This window comes from Coloeus monedula (assembly GCF_965178545.1).
Source record: "Coloeus monedula genome assembly, chromosome: 3".
Taxonomy (NCBI): Eukaryota; Metazoa; Chordata; class Aves; order Passeriformes; family Corvidae; genus Coloeus; species Coloeus monedula.
In genome coordinates this window covers 87,201,455-87,221,720 of record NC_138783.1, presented here as the reverse complement: position 1 = coordinate 87,221,720, position 20,266 = coordinate 87,201,455, and the positions used below count along the sequence as shown (strand labels likewise).

At 42.0% G+C, this 20,266-nt stretch overlaps 2 protein-coding genes across 2 annotated transcripts in view; one reads left to right on the top strand and one right to left on the bottom strand.

The window, feature by feature from the left end:
- The window catches only part of GABRB3 (gamma-aminobutyric acid type A receptor subunit beta3), a gene marked incomplete at both ends in the record, with an annotated part of 196,129 nt that extends 183,295 nt beyond the window's left edge, over positions 1-12,834 (bottom strand). Inside the window, one exon of the mRNA XM_082278672.1 lies at positions 12,761-12,834. Coding sequence (XP_082134798.1) covers positions 12,761-12,822 — 62 coding nt within the window. The remainder of the gene's footprint in view (positions 1-12,760) is intronic.
- The window catches only part of GABRA5 (gamma-aminobutyric acid type A receptor subunit alpha5), a gene marked incomplete at both ends in the record, with an annotated part of 53,925 nt that extends 33,971 nt beyond the window's left edge, over positions 1-19,954 (top strand). Inside the window, 4 exons of the mRNA XM_082278673.1 lie at positions 11,207-11,350; positions 17,093-17,245; positions 18,514-18,725; positions 19,652-19,954. Coding sequence (XP_082134799.1) covers positions 11,207-11,350; positions 17,093-17,245; positions 18,514-18,725; positions 19,652-19,954 — 812 coding nt within the window. The remainder of the gene's footprint in view (positions 1-11,206; positions 11,351-17,092; positions 17,246-18,513; positions 18,726-19,651) is intronic.
- Between the last annotated feature and the right edge of the window lie 312 nt (positions 19,955-20,266).

Sequence of the window (20,266 nt, the reverse complement as noted above, 5' to 3'; positions counted from 1 at the left end):
AGCTCAAGGAAACAAAAGTTCAGGCAGGGGTAGGAGTTGGTGCGGAGGTACTCAGCAGTGGTGTTTTTATCTCACGTGAAAGCAGTCTAGACAGGATTGTGGTGGAGCCACGTGGAGATCCGGGGTGCTTTGCTGATGGTACAAACATCAGCACATGTTTCCCACTCTGGAGATTACAGCCTAAATTTAAAGGCTGCACAACTGCCTGATTACAGGGAATCAATTTGAGTTGTCAGCAATAGAAAACAACACACAGAGACTGCTTAATATGCTTAAGCTTTCAAATGGCCTTTGGGTGCAAACCTGCAAAGACATTGCTGGTCTCATAATGCCCCAAAAGGCAGCACCAGGCTTACAGTTGCCAGCCATGGATCATGGGTCTGTACCACTGGTAAATGGGATATTATTTGTAAATGTGACAAATGGGTAGTTACTGCTCCACTGTTTTACAAGCCAGGTTTTTAATGTCTCTTATTTTCTAAGGTGGCTGTTTCCATGGCTTGTAAGCATTTCATAAACATTTCTGAACTCATTCTCATGATCCCCGTGTGAGGTTGGTAGGTCTCTGCTGCCTGCATTTTGCAGGTGGGCATAAAGGAAGCAAAGAGCAATTACAGTCTCTTCTGAGCAAAGACAGAGTGGTTCATTACTTGCTTTTATTGCCTCTGTCGTTATGGGTCCCTAGGTTCAATTAGAGCTTCCCAGAGCTACTGCAGTACATTAATGACAAAATTACTTGCCTACAGTTTTTGGGGGAGGAAAAAATCTACAAGACACTGCTCAAACTTGGATTTCAGTTTCTAGTCTGGCAGCTCCTTTATGACACTTCAGTCTCTGGTGGGTCTGGAAGTCTTCTACCTAAATTGCTGGACTCCACATTAGCCTACTCTCCTGCACAGAGAGCCAAGCTAGTCCAAGCTGTCATCTAGTGCTGCTGCAGTCCCAGCGCAGCAAGCTTCTTCAAAGGAAACAGTTGTTTCATGTTGTCCCCCGTGAAGAAATGAGAAGCAAAGAGGACTGGGAAGAAGGAAAGCCTAATAAGCCTTCTGTTTTTTCCCCCTTCCCCATCACTGCCACTGGAAGTCTCCTCATGGCAAGCCTGTGCTAGCAGCCAGCCATTTTACTGAAAACATCCCAGAGCTAAATATGTCAGCAAACCTGGGATTCCTCCCTCCTACATTTTTATTTTTGTAGGATAAATATATACAGCTGAGCTGATTGCTCTCACCATCTTAGGGGACAGGAGTAGATATTTTTAGGCTCAGGTTAATCTCCCCCTAAAATAGGTCAGTTGATGGCTATAAATAAGATGTTTTATTTGTGCACAGAGAAAATGAGATTGTGAGCACCTTTGGATCTGGGTCTCCAGAGGGGCTAGGGGGTGACAGTTCCCAAAGAGAGGATGTGTGCCTGGGTACTCTAGCAGAGAGCAGGCAGAATGGCAATGCCTCTGGTCAGCAACAGCTCGCCTGAGAGAGGCTCCTTGTATCCATCACTGAGGCTGGGGAGATTTTATCCCCTTCTCTGAAATACAGGGCTGCACTGTGCCCCACAACAGAGGTCTATAATCCATCTTCTGAGGTTTAGATGACTGCACCTTTGGCATAGGGAATAAGTCCTTGTGATTGCAATTTCAAGGCAGTATTAAAGTGTTTGAATAATAAAATATCAGCCTGTTATCTCCACATACCTATTGATTACACATTCACACAGTGTTACTAATGTAGCAGTACTTCTGAGATTTGTAAATGTCTTCATTAAGGGATAGGATTCAGAAACAGAGGTATATATTTAGCTCTGTGGGTAGTTCGAATCACTCTCAGCTGGTTTCAGGCCATACAAATTTACAAGTGAGGGTACTTTGAATGGTAAGCTCAGCAAATACACTAACTACAATAGCTGAGTCCCTGATGCCACTTAAGTGGATGAGAAGAATGTCTGTAGATTACAGTGAGGTAACAGTTTCATTCTATGATGTTACATGTGGCCAAAAATACCATGTTTGTGAAGGCACCCTCCACAAAAAGGTCAATTGGAATATTTTCTAAAATTCACTCTGCATTTCTCAAAAGAAACTCCAGTGACACTCCTACAGAGCTGGTTGTGTTAGCTTTGCTAAGTGGCACCTTGCAAAATGAGGGGACCACTGCAATCAAGATTAAGCAAAGGTGCTATGGAAAGTGAGTAATGGTAGCAGCCACACTTTGGAGGATACTTTTGTTTGCCTTGCAAAAAGTAAATTAAATGTCTTAACATCATCCTCATAACCATGCTGTTTTTCCTAATGAAGCAGTTAATATACTGAATATTGTGATGGTAAATTCAAAGTTCATTAAATGTTAGTACAGCACTCAAATTGGCTGGCTGGTTTGGAATTACCATATGCCTGGCCTAGAAAGACCAACATAAGGTCAGAAACGTTCCTAGGATATTTAGCATTTAAAATATCATCCCAGCACATCCTACTGTTCTGTTGCTCTAGTCCTCTTACAGGGAATATTTATACCAGTCATTAAAGGGGGGAAAAAAAGCATCAGAGGCTGGCACACCAGATTTTGACAAGTGCCATATGACATGCAATTGTGTAGCCACCATTAAATTTCATGTAAAATCAGTTCTCAGGTTAGTTCTAGACTGAGTCTGCTGCTACTCAACCTGAAAATAAAGAAAGAGGTTGTATTACAACTACTGACCGCAGTGAGAGGAAGAAACGGGAAGAGGAAAAAGAAGGAAGGCATAACGCTCCCTAACAAGAGCTCTCAGATGGAAGTAGGAACCCTGGGTGGATGACCTAATGCTGCTGGTACCTTGGAGCACTGGATGAGTAACAGCACACCCTGTTTAGACACCTCTTTCAGTCAGCTCATGGCAGGCATCCCACAACACGAGTGGCAGAGCTTAGTTGTCTACACCTACACATCTGCTTGCTGTTTGGCATACTCCAGGCTGCACCATGGAAAAACATTTTCTTCGCTGTTTATTTTTTTTTTTCTTCTGAATGGAGCCTTGAGAACCTGCAGTCCCAAAACACACGGCTCAATTCAGTGTGCCTTGCCTGGTTTTTAATGCTTGTGTGTCAGATTTCACAGCAAGTAGTCACTCCCAGTTGCAATCCCAATGCTTGGGAAATAAATGCATCCCTCTTATTGCTCCCCCATGGTATGGGTGAGCATGATGGGGCAGGAAAGAGCTACTGTCACTGGTTGTCATTCTTAGGAGACATTCTGTGTTACTCTGCACAGCTCCTAGCTCAGGGCTCTTCTTAAATGCTGCAATAGCATCCTGTGCTGTGCCTGACTGAATTACTAGGACAACACTGTTCATTAGTATTTGTGTTACATCCATCATCAATATGACTGTGATTTAGTGTACCAACTTGCAAACAGTCAATTTATTGTATTAAAGCAGTCAGCAGACTTGCCTATGCTAATAATGAATCCCACCTCCAAAATCACAGTTGCTTTCAGTTTGGGGTTTTTTCCTTTGCTTTATATTTTTGACCTCAAAGTCAGGTCATATTTAGATTTTTTTTCCATTAACTGGAACTTCTAAAATTACGCAGGACCTTCCACCTGATTTCTTGCTTAGAAAAGCCAAAGAAAATGGCTTTTGCAAAACTGTGTGTCTCAAAATGAATTTGACAGACATCTTCAGTTCCGTGTGTTTCACCGCCTTGTGGGTACAGTCTGTGCTTCCATTTCATTTCCCAGCCACATTTCTATTCCCACCTTTTCCTGAGGTGACTTATAAATTATATTCTGAAACAGCATCATTTTGATCTAACTTTCGGCTTTATTTTTTTAGCAATGATCAGTAGAGTATATTAGTGTTGCTTAGTAATGAAGTCTCTTGAGACCTGTCTGGCACATCCTATACTATTTCCTGCAGAATGTGACAAGAAGATCGAATAAAACTGTATCAGGAAAACATACAGAATACTACTTATGTTACAAAATATTATTTTTATTTTAAATCCAGGGAGGACAGAAATAAACATTTTAGTATGACTGGACTTTCTACTGCCTGTTTCACAGCCAGTGGTGTCCTATAATTTTTCATGAATATGCCCACGAGTTTCATCAGTTTTCATGAATAATTTCCTCCTTGGATGCCCTCTGTTGTCACAGACAATGATACTGTGTCATTCCAAAAAAGTTTCATTCTGAGAATTTAACTTCTACTCACATCTGGAGCCATTCTGAGTGCATGTCCAATCTGAGCTGCCCAATGCAAGAAAAATATAGACTTAGTGGAGAGAGTCTGATACAGGGCCACAATGAAGGGCCATTGAAAGGCTGGAGCATCTCTACTATGAGGGGAGTCTGAGATCTTGGACTGTTCGGCACGGAGAAGGGAAGGCTCAGAGGGTCCTAATCCATCTATATAAATAGCAGGGGTTAGGGACTGAGAGATTAAGAAGAGGGGGCTGGGCGCTGCTCAGCAGCACCCACTGGCAGAATAAGGGCCTTATTCTGCCAGTGGGCATTAAAAAACATCAAATTCCATCTGAACAGAGGAAAACATGCTTTTACTGTGGGAGTGGCCGAACACTGGAACAGGTTGGCTAGAGAGGTTGACAGTTGGCTAGAGATATTTGAAGATCGTGGCAATATTAAAAAACCTGACTGGACATGGTGCTGGAAAAAATGCTTTTGGTGTCCCTGCTTCAGCAGGCTGTGGGACCAGATGACCACCAGAGGTATCCACCAGTCCCTGCCATTCTGTGACTCTGTGTTACATGAATTTGTAGTCCCACGTATTCGTACACATTACACTTCTTGTCTGTGGTGTTTTTAAAATCATGCATGCTGTTTATCCATGTGCTGTAAACTCATGCCAGTTTAAATGATCAGTCTCAATTCTAATGATTTCAGGTCCCTAAAGTAATTTCCATGACCCTAAAATTCTCCCAAGAACAGCAGAATTCATCACACTATGGCAAAGTCTTTATTTTAGGCTCTTAATCATTTAATATGTGAATACATTTTTCTTAGTATTTTAATTGCTATTTTGCATTAAAATGTTATTTTTATAAAAAGCTATTTCCCCCAAGACCTAGACCATGCATATTTAGTACCATGTCTTGTTATTTTTATATTTAAAAGTGCATTTTTAGTAGATTTTTTTTTCATTTGCTCTTCCTATAGAATAATCTCATTTGTACATCAAGTCATTCTTATAAAGTCATTTTAATGGGAAATTCCAATTATGGAGCTCAGATCTGGCCTGAGTCACATAGGCACAACTGTTGACAGATGCTTTGTAATGGGCTACAAAGTATTCGTGCACAAACCACAAGAAATCCAGCCTGACTCTTAGAATTCACGCTGGTACATGATGGCTTAGTAGCAGGGCTGTTTTGCAGCCTGCAGGAGTCTGAGAGGCTGTAAATCTGGATCACTAGTGAGTTATATAACAGCCTCTAAGTGAGTCAAATACATTAATGGTTAGATAAGATAGATATTTGTATGTGTATTCAAACTGTAATTAGAATTTCTAAAAAAGCTGACAATTTCTGCGCATCTTCCCCAATCAACAGGCTTTGACAGGGATTAGGAATACTCCCAAGATTAGGCAGTCTGACAGTCCTTGTGGCATGTACTAAAAGTCACGATAATAAAGGCTTAGAATGTAACTGCACAATTGGAACGGATAAAATAGAAAACAAACCAGAAGTCATCTTTCTACAGTATCTCTTTAAGTTAATTCAGCAGCCAACTAGCATAGTTCTGAAAGGAAAGTTCCAGCCATGGCTTGTGGATAGATGGTCTGTTTAATTGTGGAACGTACCTCAAGCGTGCTGGATGGGCACCCGTACACGCTGCACAGGCTGTCTTAACATAACTACGCAGGCACTGCTTTATGCTTCCCGTGAGGTCTCTCAAAGGGTTTAGGGGGTGTTTTGGAGAGGGATTCTTTGTTTCTCAATTATTTTATGCCCTGTAGTGCAAGAATGAAAACTTATTGGCAGATATCAGTGGTGATATTTTTCAGGGGTTACAGCTTAAAAAAAACAGTCCTAGAAATACATCTGGGTCCCATAGACTCGAAGTTTCGGTTCATCCATCCACATGTAGATTTATTTGACTTAAGGTGACAAGAAACACTCTTCCCCACCACCACTTTTTTTGTTCCCTGGAGTTTCTTTCAGATATGGAGGAGAAAGAAAACCAAAAAAGGAGAGTATCTCTCAGTAGCCACAGCTGCCACCACTGCCCTGTGGTGGGGGGGCAGTGGCAGGAGAAAACTCCCTGCTTGCGAGTTGCTTTTTGGAATGGAAGGGAGGATTCTGCACTGCTCACACAGTTTCATTTGCAAATGAAAACAGGGCTGTCCTCAATGCCAAGGCAAATGTCTGGGATCCTCCAGGTCTTACTCACTAACTGCTGTGCTTTGCTAGACTTTTTCTTAATGTAATTCCTCTCTGGTTGTGGTCTCTCCCCTGCCCACTGCTCACTGGCATAATAAAGGCCATTTCAGGCTTTCCTTGCCAGACATACAGGAGCAGGACAAGTGTGGGAGAAGAGCAAGGCACATCTTTACTGTTTTTATATTGTATGGTGTATGTTGGATGCTAGAATGTAGAAAAATAGATCTGCTCATCAATAAATATATAAGAGAAGATGATATTTCTTTCATCATTCTGATAGGTGATAAGCCTGTAGCCATTTATCAACTGTCCAGGAGAAATAAATGTCTGTTGTCATTTTCTCACATTTAATAACATTATACTTTGTAATTTTAGCTGTTCATCTCAACTGCTATCTTTTGTTTTATTTTTCAAAGAAGTTAGCTTAGAAGAGAAAGGATGCTTTAATGAGGCTTCCTCCTTTCTTTGACAAGATAAAAAAATGATTGTGAAGAACACAAGATTAATTATTTGGATTCATAAATCCAGAACACATGCACTTGCTTAAAGTAGAATAAACACCAAGCAGTCTCACTTGGATTTGCAGTGGCTTTGAAGTTGAGTTTGCTTTTGCAAAACTACCAGCATCATTTTCTCAGTTTGCTATCCCAGATCTGCTGCTACCTTTTTCTATCACCCTTTGGGAGACATCCCCACCCTGTGTGTCATGTAAAGGAGATTACATATTTCCATATTTCCTTTTATTGGTAAACCTTTCTCATATCTCTAGACAACAAGACCTGGAGTTCTTCAGTGCTCTGGCAAGCATGGCTAGTAGGCAATCTCCTGGAAGCTTTGCTTAAGTGAATGAGTGTTTTTACAAAATTTGGTATGACAGTGAATAATACCATCTCTCCATTAGTACTTCTACCCCAATAGCAGAATAACATCATTCTAGACTACACCCAGAGTTTCAGCTTTCAATATGACTATGCCTAATTATACTGCAGGAGTCATCAGCTGCAGAGCTGGAGCTTCTGGTTGTCAAGTTTGGGATAACTGGAGTTGCAGGCTTCTGTGAAGAGATAGCACAAGGTTTGCAGCAGGAAGACAGCTACCTGTTAAAAGTACACAGGCTTATCCCTCTGGAGGTTTATCTAGATGACCAGAAAAGAGATGGTCAGCTCCCACACCAAAGTGCATGGGGTGGCTTTTTCCTGTCAGAACGTGATATGTAGTAAGGAAAGGAGGTACAAAGTCAAAAATCTTATAATAGAGCTTCTTAAAACACCATCTTTTATTATATTTGCATGGAAGAGAGATGAGGATCATAATCATATATGTGATCCATCACAACAGAATATATCTAGACTGGAGTAAATTCATGTTATTCCTAAGGTGACAGACTTCTCCTGAGCAGGTAAAATCACTGCAGGTTGCAGTGGTTTGTGTTGGGCTCCACAGGAACACATCTGTTATCCTCTTGTGTCTTAACACTCTGGCTATAACCATCCTGCCCTTGCACAATAATTTTTTTTAGATGGGCATCCCTTCTCCCATGGATATTCTATTCCTGGCCAAGCAGTGACACAGCTCTCTGTCTTGTAGCCTCACAACAGATCCTGTGAGAAGGGACCTACAGCCAAGAGTCTTCCTCCCATGCAGGGACTGGCCTCATGCTGTGCTCTTCTTGCCTGCCTGAGTGGTCTCTCTTCTCACCAGCTGACCTGGGATGGGCAGCTCCCTTCCCTGACACGGTTTCAAAAGAAAACAGCCTCGTGAAGTATTGCTTAGGCATACCTGTGAGATCTGGAGTTTTGGCACCTTGTGGCCTCTGTCTGAATTGCAGATATTTTACGAGAAGAGCTGCCGGACTCCTGCCGTGTAGGAGCCCCCAACCCTGTTCAAGTGCATGCGTTTTAGCACCCAGTTAAGGCTGCAATTCACAGCGGAGGAGCTGAATTATTTTTGGACACCCCTCCCCTCAGGCCAGGCAGAGCAGAGAACCAAAGCATCTGAACGCTTGTTAAGCCTTACAGGCCTAAGTTCCTGTGTGATTGCAAGTTGAGTGAATTTGGTTACAGTACTCTCATTGGGAAGCATCTAGTCAGGATGAATTAATGTGTGTCATCATCAGGAAACAAGGACAAACCCAGTTATCCTTGTGTTTGGGATCGTTGCAGAGACAGGAAAGTTCTGAGTTGGGATACAGCTAGATCATCCCAGAAAAAAAAAAAAAATCCAATGCTGTTATTTGGGGGGGTTTTTTTTGCATAGGAAGTAACATAGGTAAAAATCAAATTCTCTGACAATCCCAAATCTACCTAAACAAATCCCATATTCCCTGGGGATCTCAGCACATGAACAATGTGTACGAGAGAAGCATTTAAAAAAGGAGGGGTTTCTGTGTAATTTTTTAAAATGGACCCATCCCCTCCCACTTGTCTGCTCCAGATCTGGCTTTGAAATTATTTACAGCACGTTGTGAACTTGTAGTCATCTCAGAGATAATGAAGTATCTCAGCTCGAAAGGGAAGGTGAAGTTCCATTTCTTTTTGTGATGCAAATATTTTGAAATAGGGAAGACATTCCTTCTTAGCCTTTCAAAGCAGATCATGACATGTAATTACAGTAATTTTACTGCAGAGCTACAAATACAAGCATAAGAAAGGCATGTGGGCAGTCCTGCATGGCTAACAAAGGATGAAAAATTTGTAGATCCTCAGCTTCCAAACCCAGGACCAGCTACAGCCCTGGATATAGCAGCAACTGTCAGATACGTGACAAAAAAAAAGATTTCAAATTACCATTATCCTCCTAGTGACAGTAGTTCTTTTTTTTTTTTTTTTTCTCAGAAGTTATCCATTGTATAATTACCCAGTTAGAAAGTTCTGCCCTATTCTCTGTCTGAACCTGCCTGGAACCATCTTTAAGGCAACTTTTGTAATTAGTCCAAGAGATTCACCCTGGTTTCAGATTCCTGTATGCAAGTATCTATACTCAGAGCTTGAGCTACGTCTCAGCTTTTTGTCAGTGAGCTGAATAAGCTGAGCTGGTAAAGTGTCAAATCACGACTTGTTTTCCAGTCCCTGGAGATGCTTGTAACCTTCTTATGAACTCTCCCCCTCCCTGTCCTCATTATTTCTGTGTGTTTTCTCAGATGTGGATGAATAGCCATACACAGTCAGAGCAAAGGTGTATCTAGCCCAGTGTCCTGCCTCCCATATATGACACAGTAACTTTAATAACAGTGCAAAGAAGGTGCTGCTTTCTTCCCTGCTACCTGGTCTAGCATTCAGGTGAAGTTCATCATGCTACACATGTGTGCTCTTAGCCTGAACTGGGATCGTTTCCCATTTTCTGCTTGACATTCCTGGTTGTATAGATCCAGGGATCACCTTAGCATATTTCTTGACCTTTCAGTGCCTCAGAAGCTCATGTTGACCCACTGCCTGTGACCCAATGCCTATGAATTTTTTATAAGTCCTCCATGGAGCTGTACCTTTCCAAGACAGCTCACTTGCTGTAGCAAACAAAACATGCAGTCCGATGGAGCGAGTACATATCCTTCAGCCTAGCCTGCTGTCCTTGATTCTCAAGTCCTGATCTGGAAAGCCACCATATGTTGTCTCCTGAACTAGGATGTCAGGTTTTTTCCAGAAAGAAACATTCTGCACTCCCACCTTCCAAGTTAAAAAGTGCAGAAGGTGAGATATTAGTATTTGACTTCACACCGCTTTGAAGCCTACCTGCTTTTCACCTTCCGTTTGGAGAGTAAGCCTTGCCTGCTTTCCAGAGATTTTAGTACAATGTACTCTAGCCTACTGTAACATGGTTGCAGGAATGTGACCTGAAAGCTTTCAATGATAGAGGAGTTCTAAAAAGTGTGAGTGCTACTTAAATAAAATATAATTAAATATCGAGTCGACTCCTGGGGTTTTTGAGACCATCTGCAGAGGCGGCTTAAAAACTAAACCCAGCATTGACTGTCTGTAAAAGAAAACTGAGGTTCCGCTATAACACTGTCATCACTCTGGGTGTTAGGGCATTAAAGTTACAGCAGCATTATAGAGGAAGGAATGAGTTGGCAGTACTGCGACTACATTTAATTCCTAGGACTTCTAAATGAACATAAGAGAAATCACATACATATCTGCAGTTGTGCAGGTGTTTCCACAGCACCACCCATTTGCTCTGCTATGCACAAACACCTACGCTCTCCTTGCAGCTCCCTGCCCCATTCCTGCTCTCCTTCAGGCATTCTCACCCCTGCATCCTGTGTCTGCTCTTCCGCATCACAGGCACAGGCAGACACATTCCAGCTTCCTTTATCCACATGCAAGGCCTGTGCCCTCATCCACACCTATGTATTCCAGTTAGTGCATACACACCAGACTCTGCACTTGCACATGGCATCACTTAGAATTTTATCCTGGAGACAGGACAAGACACAGAAGGTCCCTGTTGTCCTGGCATTCAAGGTGTCTGAGTCCTTTTGAGGGGGAACTTCAGCAAAATACCTTTTGCAGCTTGATGGGGTTTAGGAACCACTAGTGAGGTGAGTATAGGTCTGAGTTGCTCTTTCCCAAACTGAGTGGTTGTGATGGATTATATTTATACCTCCACTGTTCCAGCCTTTCACAAACCATCCCACACATCTCTTATATTAGAAGGCTTCAACCTAATATTTTTTGAGCTGGGCATACGGGACCATGATTATATAATCTTTATTTGTTTTTCTCCATTCACTCTCACTCCTCCATTCTTCTCTCTCCCTGTCATTATCATTTAAGGATCCACTAAAATATTACACAGTGGTTTTTACTCCTTACTGTCTTCTTTCCCCTTTGTTGGCAGATGCTTACCCCAATTCTGAAGTGATCTATGTGTGGACTAATAGCACCACAACATCTGTGGTAGTGGCCGAAGATGGCTCACGACTTAACCAGTACCACCTGATGGGACAAACTGTGGGAACGGAAAACATCAGCACCAGTACAGGTAGGGGGAATATTCCCATCCCACGGTTGCTGATAGCTGGAGCAGGAGGGGAGATTCACAGGCTCTGGTTATTTTGCAATAAGGCTAGGGAAGCATCTGTGGGATGCGGAGTGCTAGGGAGATCCTGTGCAGGTTCACGGCCACTTAGCAGAGGCATTTAAACACTGAGAGGGTTATGTGCTGGCTATAAGGTGCATCGCACGACTGTGGCTGAAGATACATCCAAGTTCCTGCTATTTACAGGAGTGCCAGAGAAGCTGCACGCAGTTTCTTGGCGATCGCCCTTGCTGAGGCTGCCAGCGCTATTGCTGGCTTATTTCCCCGTGGGAGGAACCACCCTGGGAGGCAAACACCACCCACGCATTTGATCCGTTTCAATCATCGCTTTAAAATGATTGCTTGATGAAACCGCGTCGGGGGGAAGGGGATGGGGGGGCGAGGACGGGACTGTGGCATGGCGTGGCATGGCTCTGCAGCGTGTCCGGGGGACCACGTGGCCGGAGAGGAGGTGCAAACCCCGAGGATTCCCATTCCCTCTCGGGCTGCAAGCGGAGGCGCCAGATGTGGCAGCATTAGGGAGACAAAGAAGCTTTAATCCCAGGCCGGGCATCCACGTGAGCCATGCCCCCCTGCTTCTTAAGGCTCCCACGCAAGGGCAGCCCTGGGTGTGCATTGGTGGGGGGGGGACTCCCGGGGGGGTCGAGGCCAGGACAAGGGATCACGTGCACTCAGTAGGACGGGGGCTTAACCAGGTTACACAATGCACTCGGCTGGAGAGCATTACTGGCATCCAGCGAAGGGCGGGGGGAGAGGTGGAAATGAAGCAGCCTGCCATGAGGAAAAGGGGGATTTCCACTGCTGGTGGTTGCCAGGGGCTTGGGTTGGGGAAAGGGGCAGCCTGCAGCAACATGCCTGGGAGCAATTCCTGCAGTATATCCCAGCAGAGTCTGCTGGTGATATACTGTGTCCCCGGTGAAAAATGATGGGCAGAGTTGCAGAGGACAAAGTATAGATAAAATGAAGGACCTCTTACTATCTTTAGGAAATTTAGGAGACGTGAAAACAGGTACACATACACTTGCAGACAAAGTTAGTTGAACTGAAACATGAAGATGCATAAAGCTTTGTGCTCCAACTGGAAAATAAAGAGGGAGCATCTGAGCTTGCCTTTTGTGCTCCAGAAAGGACGCAAAGTGATGAAAGGCTTGCCTCGGGCAGCCACTAAATTTGACTGCCATCTCCATCGTATAGACATTCACCCCCTCCCTTGCCCATTTCAGAGACATAAAGCTGATGCTAAAGCAAAGGTTTGTAAAGTCAAGAGAAACATATAGACAGAGTGGTCACTTTTGCAGAAAAAGAATGAGTACACTATCTCTCATTAAAGAGTAAAGGCACTTTTTTCCTTACCAGTTCACCATCATAGCCGCGTTGTTTTCTGCAATGAATGGCAGCTCCCCTCTCGCCTTCATTGTTGCCAAGAAAAAGATCCAAAGGATGTACTGGAGCATCTCCTACAACTTCGTCCTGCTCCTCAGAGCAAGAAAACCATCCAGCCCAGGCAGCGAGTGCTCCAGTGTGTCAGCTCCAGGCCACTTCCAGTTTGCCGCTTTGCCTGTGAAAGCTCCTTGTGCTTCTCAGCCCAAAGGAAACACTTCAGACAAATCCCAAAGTTTCTGCACAGTAAACACCTCCCTCACGTATTTAAGATTTATGCTAATAAATGCTGTGCTTCCAACGTCAAGATTTTATATTAATGTCCTGGGTTACATCTGGGCTGGCTGGATTCTGATTGCAGGGTGGATCACAAAGAGCAGGACACAGATTGTAACCAGGGATTAGCAAAATACAAAAATCCGATTTTGCACAGGGAAAGCATCAGTCAACGATGGATTTTCTGGACTTCATCAAGCTCGTAGGAGGCCAGTAATCAGCATTACTTACGAATGGCCATCGAAGGCATTTCTTCCTTCTATTGAATTGTTGAACGTGAAAAAGAAAAACCAAATAGCTATTGCATAATCCAAGTGCTTGGATCTTTTGTGCCTTGTATGACACACAAGTCAAACTATGCAGCCCTTGCAGCTGCATAGATGAAATGTTTGTGTATGTCATAGGTGATTTATGCTCTTCTTTGTAGCAGTTCATTTTTTTTTTAAATGGAAGTGCCAGACCTGTACCAGTTCCTTGGGACTCTTGATTTTGTAGGCAAGCTGCTGTTTGGCTGGTTTCTCAGAAAAAAATACCCTGGCATTCCTAATTCTGTAGCCAATCTTGAAATTTGGAACATTTTAGCCATGCCACAGAAAACAGCTCTGTCATGTGCCACCTGTTTGTTTTTTTGGCTGTTCGTTTTTTTGGGGTTTTTGGGTTTATTTGCGCTAACATCCCCTAGTGTTATTCACCTGAAAGAAAGACATTTGACTACTCATACTGCTTCCAACAGAACCAACATCTGTTATGTCCTGGTGGTAAAAGTACTGAAAACAATCAGATACGAGATTTGAGTCCAAGTGGATCTTGCTGCTTTCCACAAATGGTTGCCCAGTTCTGTTCCCCATACCCAGAATCTCTCATAGCTAACTTAGGATCTGCAGTGGCACAAAACAAAACATAAACCCACTCTTTTATATACTGCCAGCTGGAGCCTGAGCTCTGTAATATCCAAAGCCTAAATAATAAAAGAATCATTCAGCTCTTCATTTTGAACCAAATAATTCTGATTTTTTCTTGAGATGAATCTTTCCCCAGTATCACTATGAAAGGGAACATGCATTTTTTATGGGCCAGAATATTCTGGATGTCAGTATAGTTAGGGAGGTGGCATCACAGACATAATGTCAGGATCTTGCCAGAACAGCCGTTGATAGAACTGAGTCCAGGTATATCCAGTAAACAAACAAGCCTGGGGGCTGGTCTAGCCTCTTTAAAGTACTCAATTGAATCTCAGCATAATGGCAATGGAATAATATCTGTAAGATCGTGGAAAATCTGTAAGCATGATGTCCAGAACTCCATCAACTAGATACCAAAAAATACTGTAGCAGCTTTTAAAGCATAAAAAGCCCCTTAAGAGCAGCAGCAGCACAGTAGCACAGCTCCATGAAGAAGTGCAGCCATTTCTGCTCTAGGGCTTTTCATTAGAAACTAGATTTGTTTTTGTTTACTAACAATAATTTGTTTTCTGCAGTGATGAGTGGACCCCATCAGGAACAGGATTCTCTTTTAAGTGCTACATTAACCTATAACAAAAATTAGCTCTTGCTCAAGAAATCTCATGGTCTAAGGATAAACAGAGGCCTTACAGAAGTAAGGCTCCAACAGAGCCAGTATCTTGTTCTATAAACAACAGGCCAACTCAGGCAGCTTTTAGCTTTACTTTAAGCAGCAGTCCCAAGGCATTAAAAACCAGGCTGTGGGGTTTTCTTAAGCCCCAAGTCTCCTGGAGAAAGTATTCCTAGTATAGGCATCTTTGAAAAGGACAGCATGGTAAATCAAAGAATATATTGTCTGGGAGAAGAGCAAGTACAAAATCACGGTGCTGTGATTATTTCAGTGGAGATAAGAGCTTTGATAGGTTAAAGAAAATGGTAAGCTAAAAATCAGCTGTGGAGGGCCATCAGAATGTAGGAGTTCACTTTCTGTATTTTAAAAATGAAAAAAAAGAGGGTCCTGTTGCTCTTCTGAAGCTATGTAGATTCTTTTTTTTATGCCAGCTCTCAGAGCATACTGTCAAAATCAATAATGCACATTGTCATTCTGTAGAGAGCAGGGAAACTGTGATTCAAACACATCCCAGTGCAGTAGCAACTGAGAAACAGATTACAGGCAGGCAGACCCTGCTGCTCCTGTCATATTTTATGGGTAATCCACAAACTAAATACTCCTAAATAAAGAGCAAGGGGGGTTCCTCCTGAGACCACTGCATGTTCGGCCTGGTTCAAAATTGCACCAAATAGAAGGGAATTAGGCTTTGCTTTGCAGGGGTTTTCTCCCCAGTTTCACATCATTCCACATCACTCAGGGAACCGTTTCACCAGAAAATCAGATTTCAGAGAAAGACATAAAGATTTGGGCAGGATGTCAGTTAAAGTATTTCCGTGTTATTTCACTTTCTGTCTAATATCCTCAGCATGAGCAAGGTCTGTAAACTTGATGCAGAATAGCAGAACTCCTGTAGCATAGTATATCAGTGCAGCTATACCTGCAAAACCCCATTCACTGTAAACCTGTTCCCTGCTAATTAGCCATATTGTCGCTTAGAAGTAATCTGCCAAATCTAATAGCCTAGTAATGCTGGCCACAGCTCAACTCAGGCTGTTCACTTAAGGCAGAATCAGTCTGTTAGGTATTTTCCTTTTGTGTATGTTCTATAGAGACTAACAGTCAAGTCTTGCAACAGAGATTATAGCTACAGTTGTTTTATTCTTGGAGGACAACATATATTTTAAAACAGGCATTACTCTGATTCATCAGTACCCAACTGAATGATGCATGCTTTTAAATTACTTTGAATTCAGTGAAGAACTGTTAGGGCTTGAAGGGATGGATTGTTTTTTATTCTTACATTTTATTTTTACTGTTATTTTTCCTAGGCAAATAGTAGCATGCTTTTAGCTAGCAAGATTTTGGATTTGGGAGCAGTTACCATCATGAATAGCCTTCAGTAACAACTACCTGATTTTCTAGAAACACTCTGAAAGAACCAGGGAGCAGTTACCACCAGGAATAGCCCTCAGTAACAACTATATGGTTTTCCAGGAACAATCTGAAAGAACTGGTTGAAGTTTAATTTTTTCTGAAACATTAGGGAAGGTGACAGCTGGTCTGTCGATTTTTGAGTGCATTTTTTTAGGCTTTTATTGAAATTCAGAGAAGCCGATAAAAGGCATATTAAGGCAATGCTGTGAATTTGGCATATGAAAAAAAATGGAATTTAGCACTGCTGTGGCAGGTTTTAGAGAGCGCTACATGCAGGCAGTACAATATTCATTGCACAGGTGAACAAGACAAGACACAATATCTGTCCAGAAACAGATAATCTTTCTAAGGGCTAAAGTGTTCCAAATTCTAGGAACACTGAATGCACTAGAGGGATTTTTTTTTTTCCTGGTGCCGCAATCTGAAGAGTTTGGGTACTCAGATCAGGAAGACATCCCAGGATCCATGTGCAAAGTGGCAGTTCTTGCAGAAGATGCTGGGACTGCCAGTCCCTGAAGTGTGGAGCAGAAGGAGTGTATGGACACATTTTTATTCTTGAAAACTGATGGCTTGGCCATAACAGTTTCCCTAATGAGGTTAAATCCTGCTGCTAAATCAGGCTTCTAAGAGTCGAGGGCCTTAATTGTTACTACACTACGAGAGTTTGAATTGTTACTATGCTACGAGAGTTTGTAGGACTGAGTCAAAACCAGACAGTGTTGAGGCAGTGCCAGCACACCAGATTTTTTAAGCCTGTGAACATCACAACATTCCAGGTGCATAGGAGGACTGCAGCTTTTCAGTGTAATAGAAATAGTAGTCATTGTCTTCTGCTTTGGAGACTGGATGTGAAGACTATGAGGATCTAGCAGCATCTCTGTCTCAAGTCTTGGTTTTTCACAGTGAAAAATCCATACATTTTTCATGCAATTAAGAATGGCTGTGTGGTATCCTCAAATGGGGGTTGGAGCTGGCCTCTTTCAGTCCCTAAATCAGTAAGCCTTCCTTATTTTATTCACATGCACATTCTTCTTCTTCTAGGTGAATATACTATTATGACAGCCCATTTTCATCTGAAAAGAAAAATTGGTTATTTTGTCATCCAAACGTACCTTCCTTGCATTATGACTGTGATCTTATCGCAAGTGTCATTTTGGCTAAACAGAGAATCTGTCCCTGCTAGAACTGTCTTTGGTGAGTATCCCACTTTCTCCTAGAACACAGGTAGGATCTTTGTGGCTTGTGAAAGTGATTTGCTGTTACAAAACCACAGTTCACTACTGTTTATTTCTGCTTGAGATGTTGTAAATGTTTTCTCATTCTCTTCCGGTTTAAACTCAAAACAAATTTAAAAGCCCTGTCTGGGCTGTTTTTGTAAAGTTATGACAGAAATTGGTCAATCAGTTAAGTGAAAGTTAGGGACAGAAGAAAGAAGAATCAAATTGGTGTGATTTGTGTTGGGTTTTTTCCACTTGGATGGATACTGGATGGTTTAGAAAAGATATATGGATTATCATATTTAATATATACCCTAGCTAAGCATTTGAAGCAGATATCACTTCAATACATTTTGTTTATCTTCATTGTAGGATGTTTATCTGGGAAAACCATGTAGAGGTTAATTAGTGACAATTATCTCTACTACCGTAAAACAAATTAATATGACTTTGCATTTAGAAAATGTATATTTACTGAAGAAATTGTTACGGAAAAAACCTTTAGGGTGTCATTAAATTACTTGATTTATCACTAGAAGATTGCAGAAAATAAGCTCTTTCTTAAGTGAAGGTTGATGAAATACAAAATTTCTACTAGATGAATAACAAGGGGAGTGGGAACAGTTTATTAAGTAAAACTTTGTTCAGCTATTTTAAAGGAGTCACTCTTCTGTACAAGCCTCCTGAAGTCAGTTGGCAGCTTTGTTCAAAAATCAGCTCAGCAAGCTGTATGGGGAGAATACAGGTAGTAGCATCACTTTGCTGACTTCGCTGACACTAGGTTTACAAAGCTGTAACTGAGAGTTAAGTTTTTTGCTCTTGGGGAAATCTTTCTACAGATGAAAGCAGGGGCTGTTTTGTCATTTACTGTCATACGGGAAAGGAGGAGCTACAGTCAAGGAAACCAGTAACAGTCAGCAATTTCATACATGCAATCTCTGTATAAGAAAACAAAATATGTAATCCCACTTCACTCTAACAGTTATAAACCCTGGGCTTATGTTACCCTAAAAATACTTATTTAAATACACTACAGCTAGAACTAACCAGAACTCCATAGAATAAAACAACTGAGGATGAAGGCTTTCATTTTTTCTTTCTCTGTCAAACTGTGGTATGCAAACACTGATTGATTTCATGTGGCCTTCTTAGGTATCCTCCTGAATTGGGACCTGCTCATAACTCATTTGGGATCTCATAAGGGTTAGCAAACTGATCTCTGACTCTTATTTTTTTTCTTTGCAGGAGTAACAACAGTCCTCACCATGACCACCTTAAGTATCAGTGCCCGTAACTCTTTGCCAAAAGTGGCCTATGCTACTGCAATGGACTGGTTTATAGCTGTTTGCTATGCCTTTGTATTTTCTGCATTGATTGAATTTGCAACAGTCAACTATTTCACCAAGAGGAGTTGGGCATGGGATGGCAAAAAAGCCCAGGAAGCTGCAAAAATCAAGGTGTTTAACTTATGTTTTTTAAATACCTAAAATAAAAAGTAGGTATTCAGCATAGTTGAAATAACTGAACAGTCAATTTTCAGCTTCTTTGTGAGAAAGGTATTTAATTACCTCATGACATACTTTTACCTTCCTGTAGAGAAACATTTTCAAGGAAATATGGTGCCTTCTCTTCACGGAGATAAACTACCGGTCTCTGTCATCCGTATGAAGAGGACTGTTTACAGAAGCACGTTGGGCATTGAGTACATGGGGCATGGGATTTCAGTGATTAGACTTCTGATAATAGCGGACATACGCCATGAAACTTATCTCTGCAGAGCCCTCCCTGTGTGCTCTCCTAAATAAATAACAAAGCTCACACTGAGCTCCATGAGTTGGGGTCCTACCACAGTGAAAAAAAGAACCAAAGACTGGTTCTCTGAAAACAAAAACCTGTGAGTTTCATGCTGAAATGAACTTTTGGGATAGGACTGACTCTTAGTAAACCATCTGCTAGAGAGCTCGTTTCCACAGGCATCCCAAAAGAGCCTTATAAAGAGGGCAAGCTGGCAGGGGCAATGAGCCCTTCCCCACACTCTTTGCAGCAGCTGGGGAAATGAGGTTCACATCTTGTCAGCTGTCTGTGGGGCAGCAACCTCTGCAGGTGCAAGACCACATCTCACTGACAAAAGCTGCTAATGCACATGCCAGGTGGGATGTGGGTCCAGCCAGTGAATCTCAGCTTTCTCCTTCAGGGAAGGTCTCACCTGAGTAAGTGCTACAAAATCAAGGCAGAAACATCTGTTTGATGGACAAAGTCAGAATAGCCAACAGGCATTTACTAGCATGCTTGATTATGGTGCTGAGCTTTCTGTGTCAGTAACTTGAGAATGTGTTTCCGCTTTCTGTTCTTGTGGTATAACATTTTGTTCTTTACACTGCAGAAAAAAGAGCGCAACTTGCTGGGAAATAAACCAACTAATACCTACAGCACCGGGAAGATGACTCCTGCACCAAACATGCCAAAGGACTCAGCCCCATCTGTCATCTCAAACACTACATCTGCTCCAGTGAAGCCTGCAGAAGAAAAGCCTGCTGAAAGCAAAAAGACTTACAACAGCATCAGTAAGATTGACAAAATGTCCCGGATAATTTTTCCAGTGCTGTTTGGAACTTTTAACTTAGTTTACTGGGCCACATATTTGAATAGGGAGCCTGTTATTAAAGGTGCCAATTCTCCAAAATAAACTGAAGTACTCTGGAGCCACATGTGAGCCATACTTACAAAGCAGATGCTACCAAGGAAAATTTGAGATCCAGATGACTTTCTACGTTTGGGCAATATTCTTCAGGAAATTTTTTGCATGTTTAATAATATGTACAAATAATATTGCCTTGATTGTTTCTACATGTAACCTCAGATGTTTTGGAGACGATTATATTACTTACAGCAACGGATCTTTATAAAAGATCAGAAGACATTGAACATGGCTTCTTTGCTGCTGAGTATCTTGCATTGATAGTTTACAAATAAAATAAGTTATATTTTTTAACTGTTC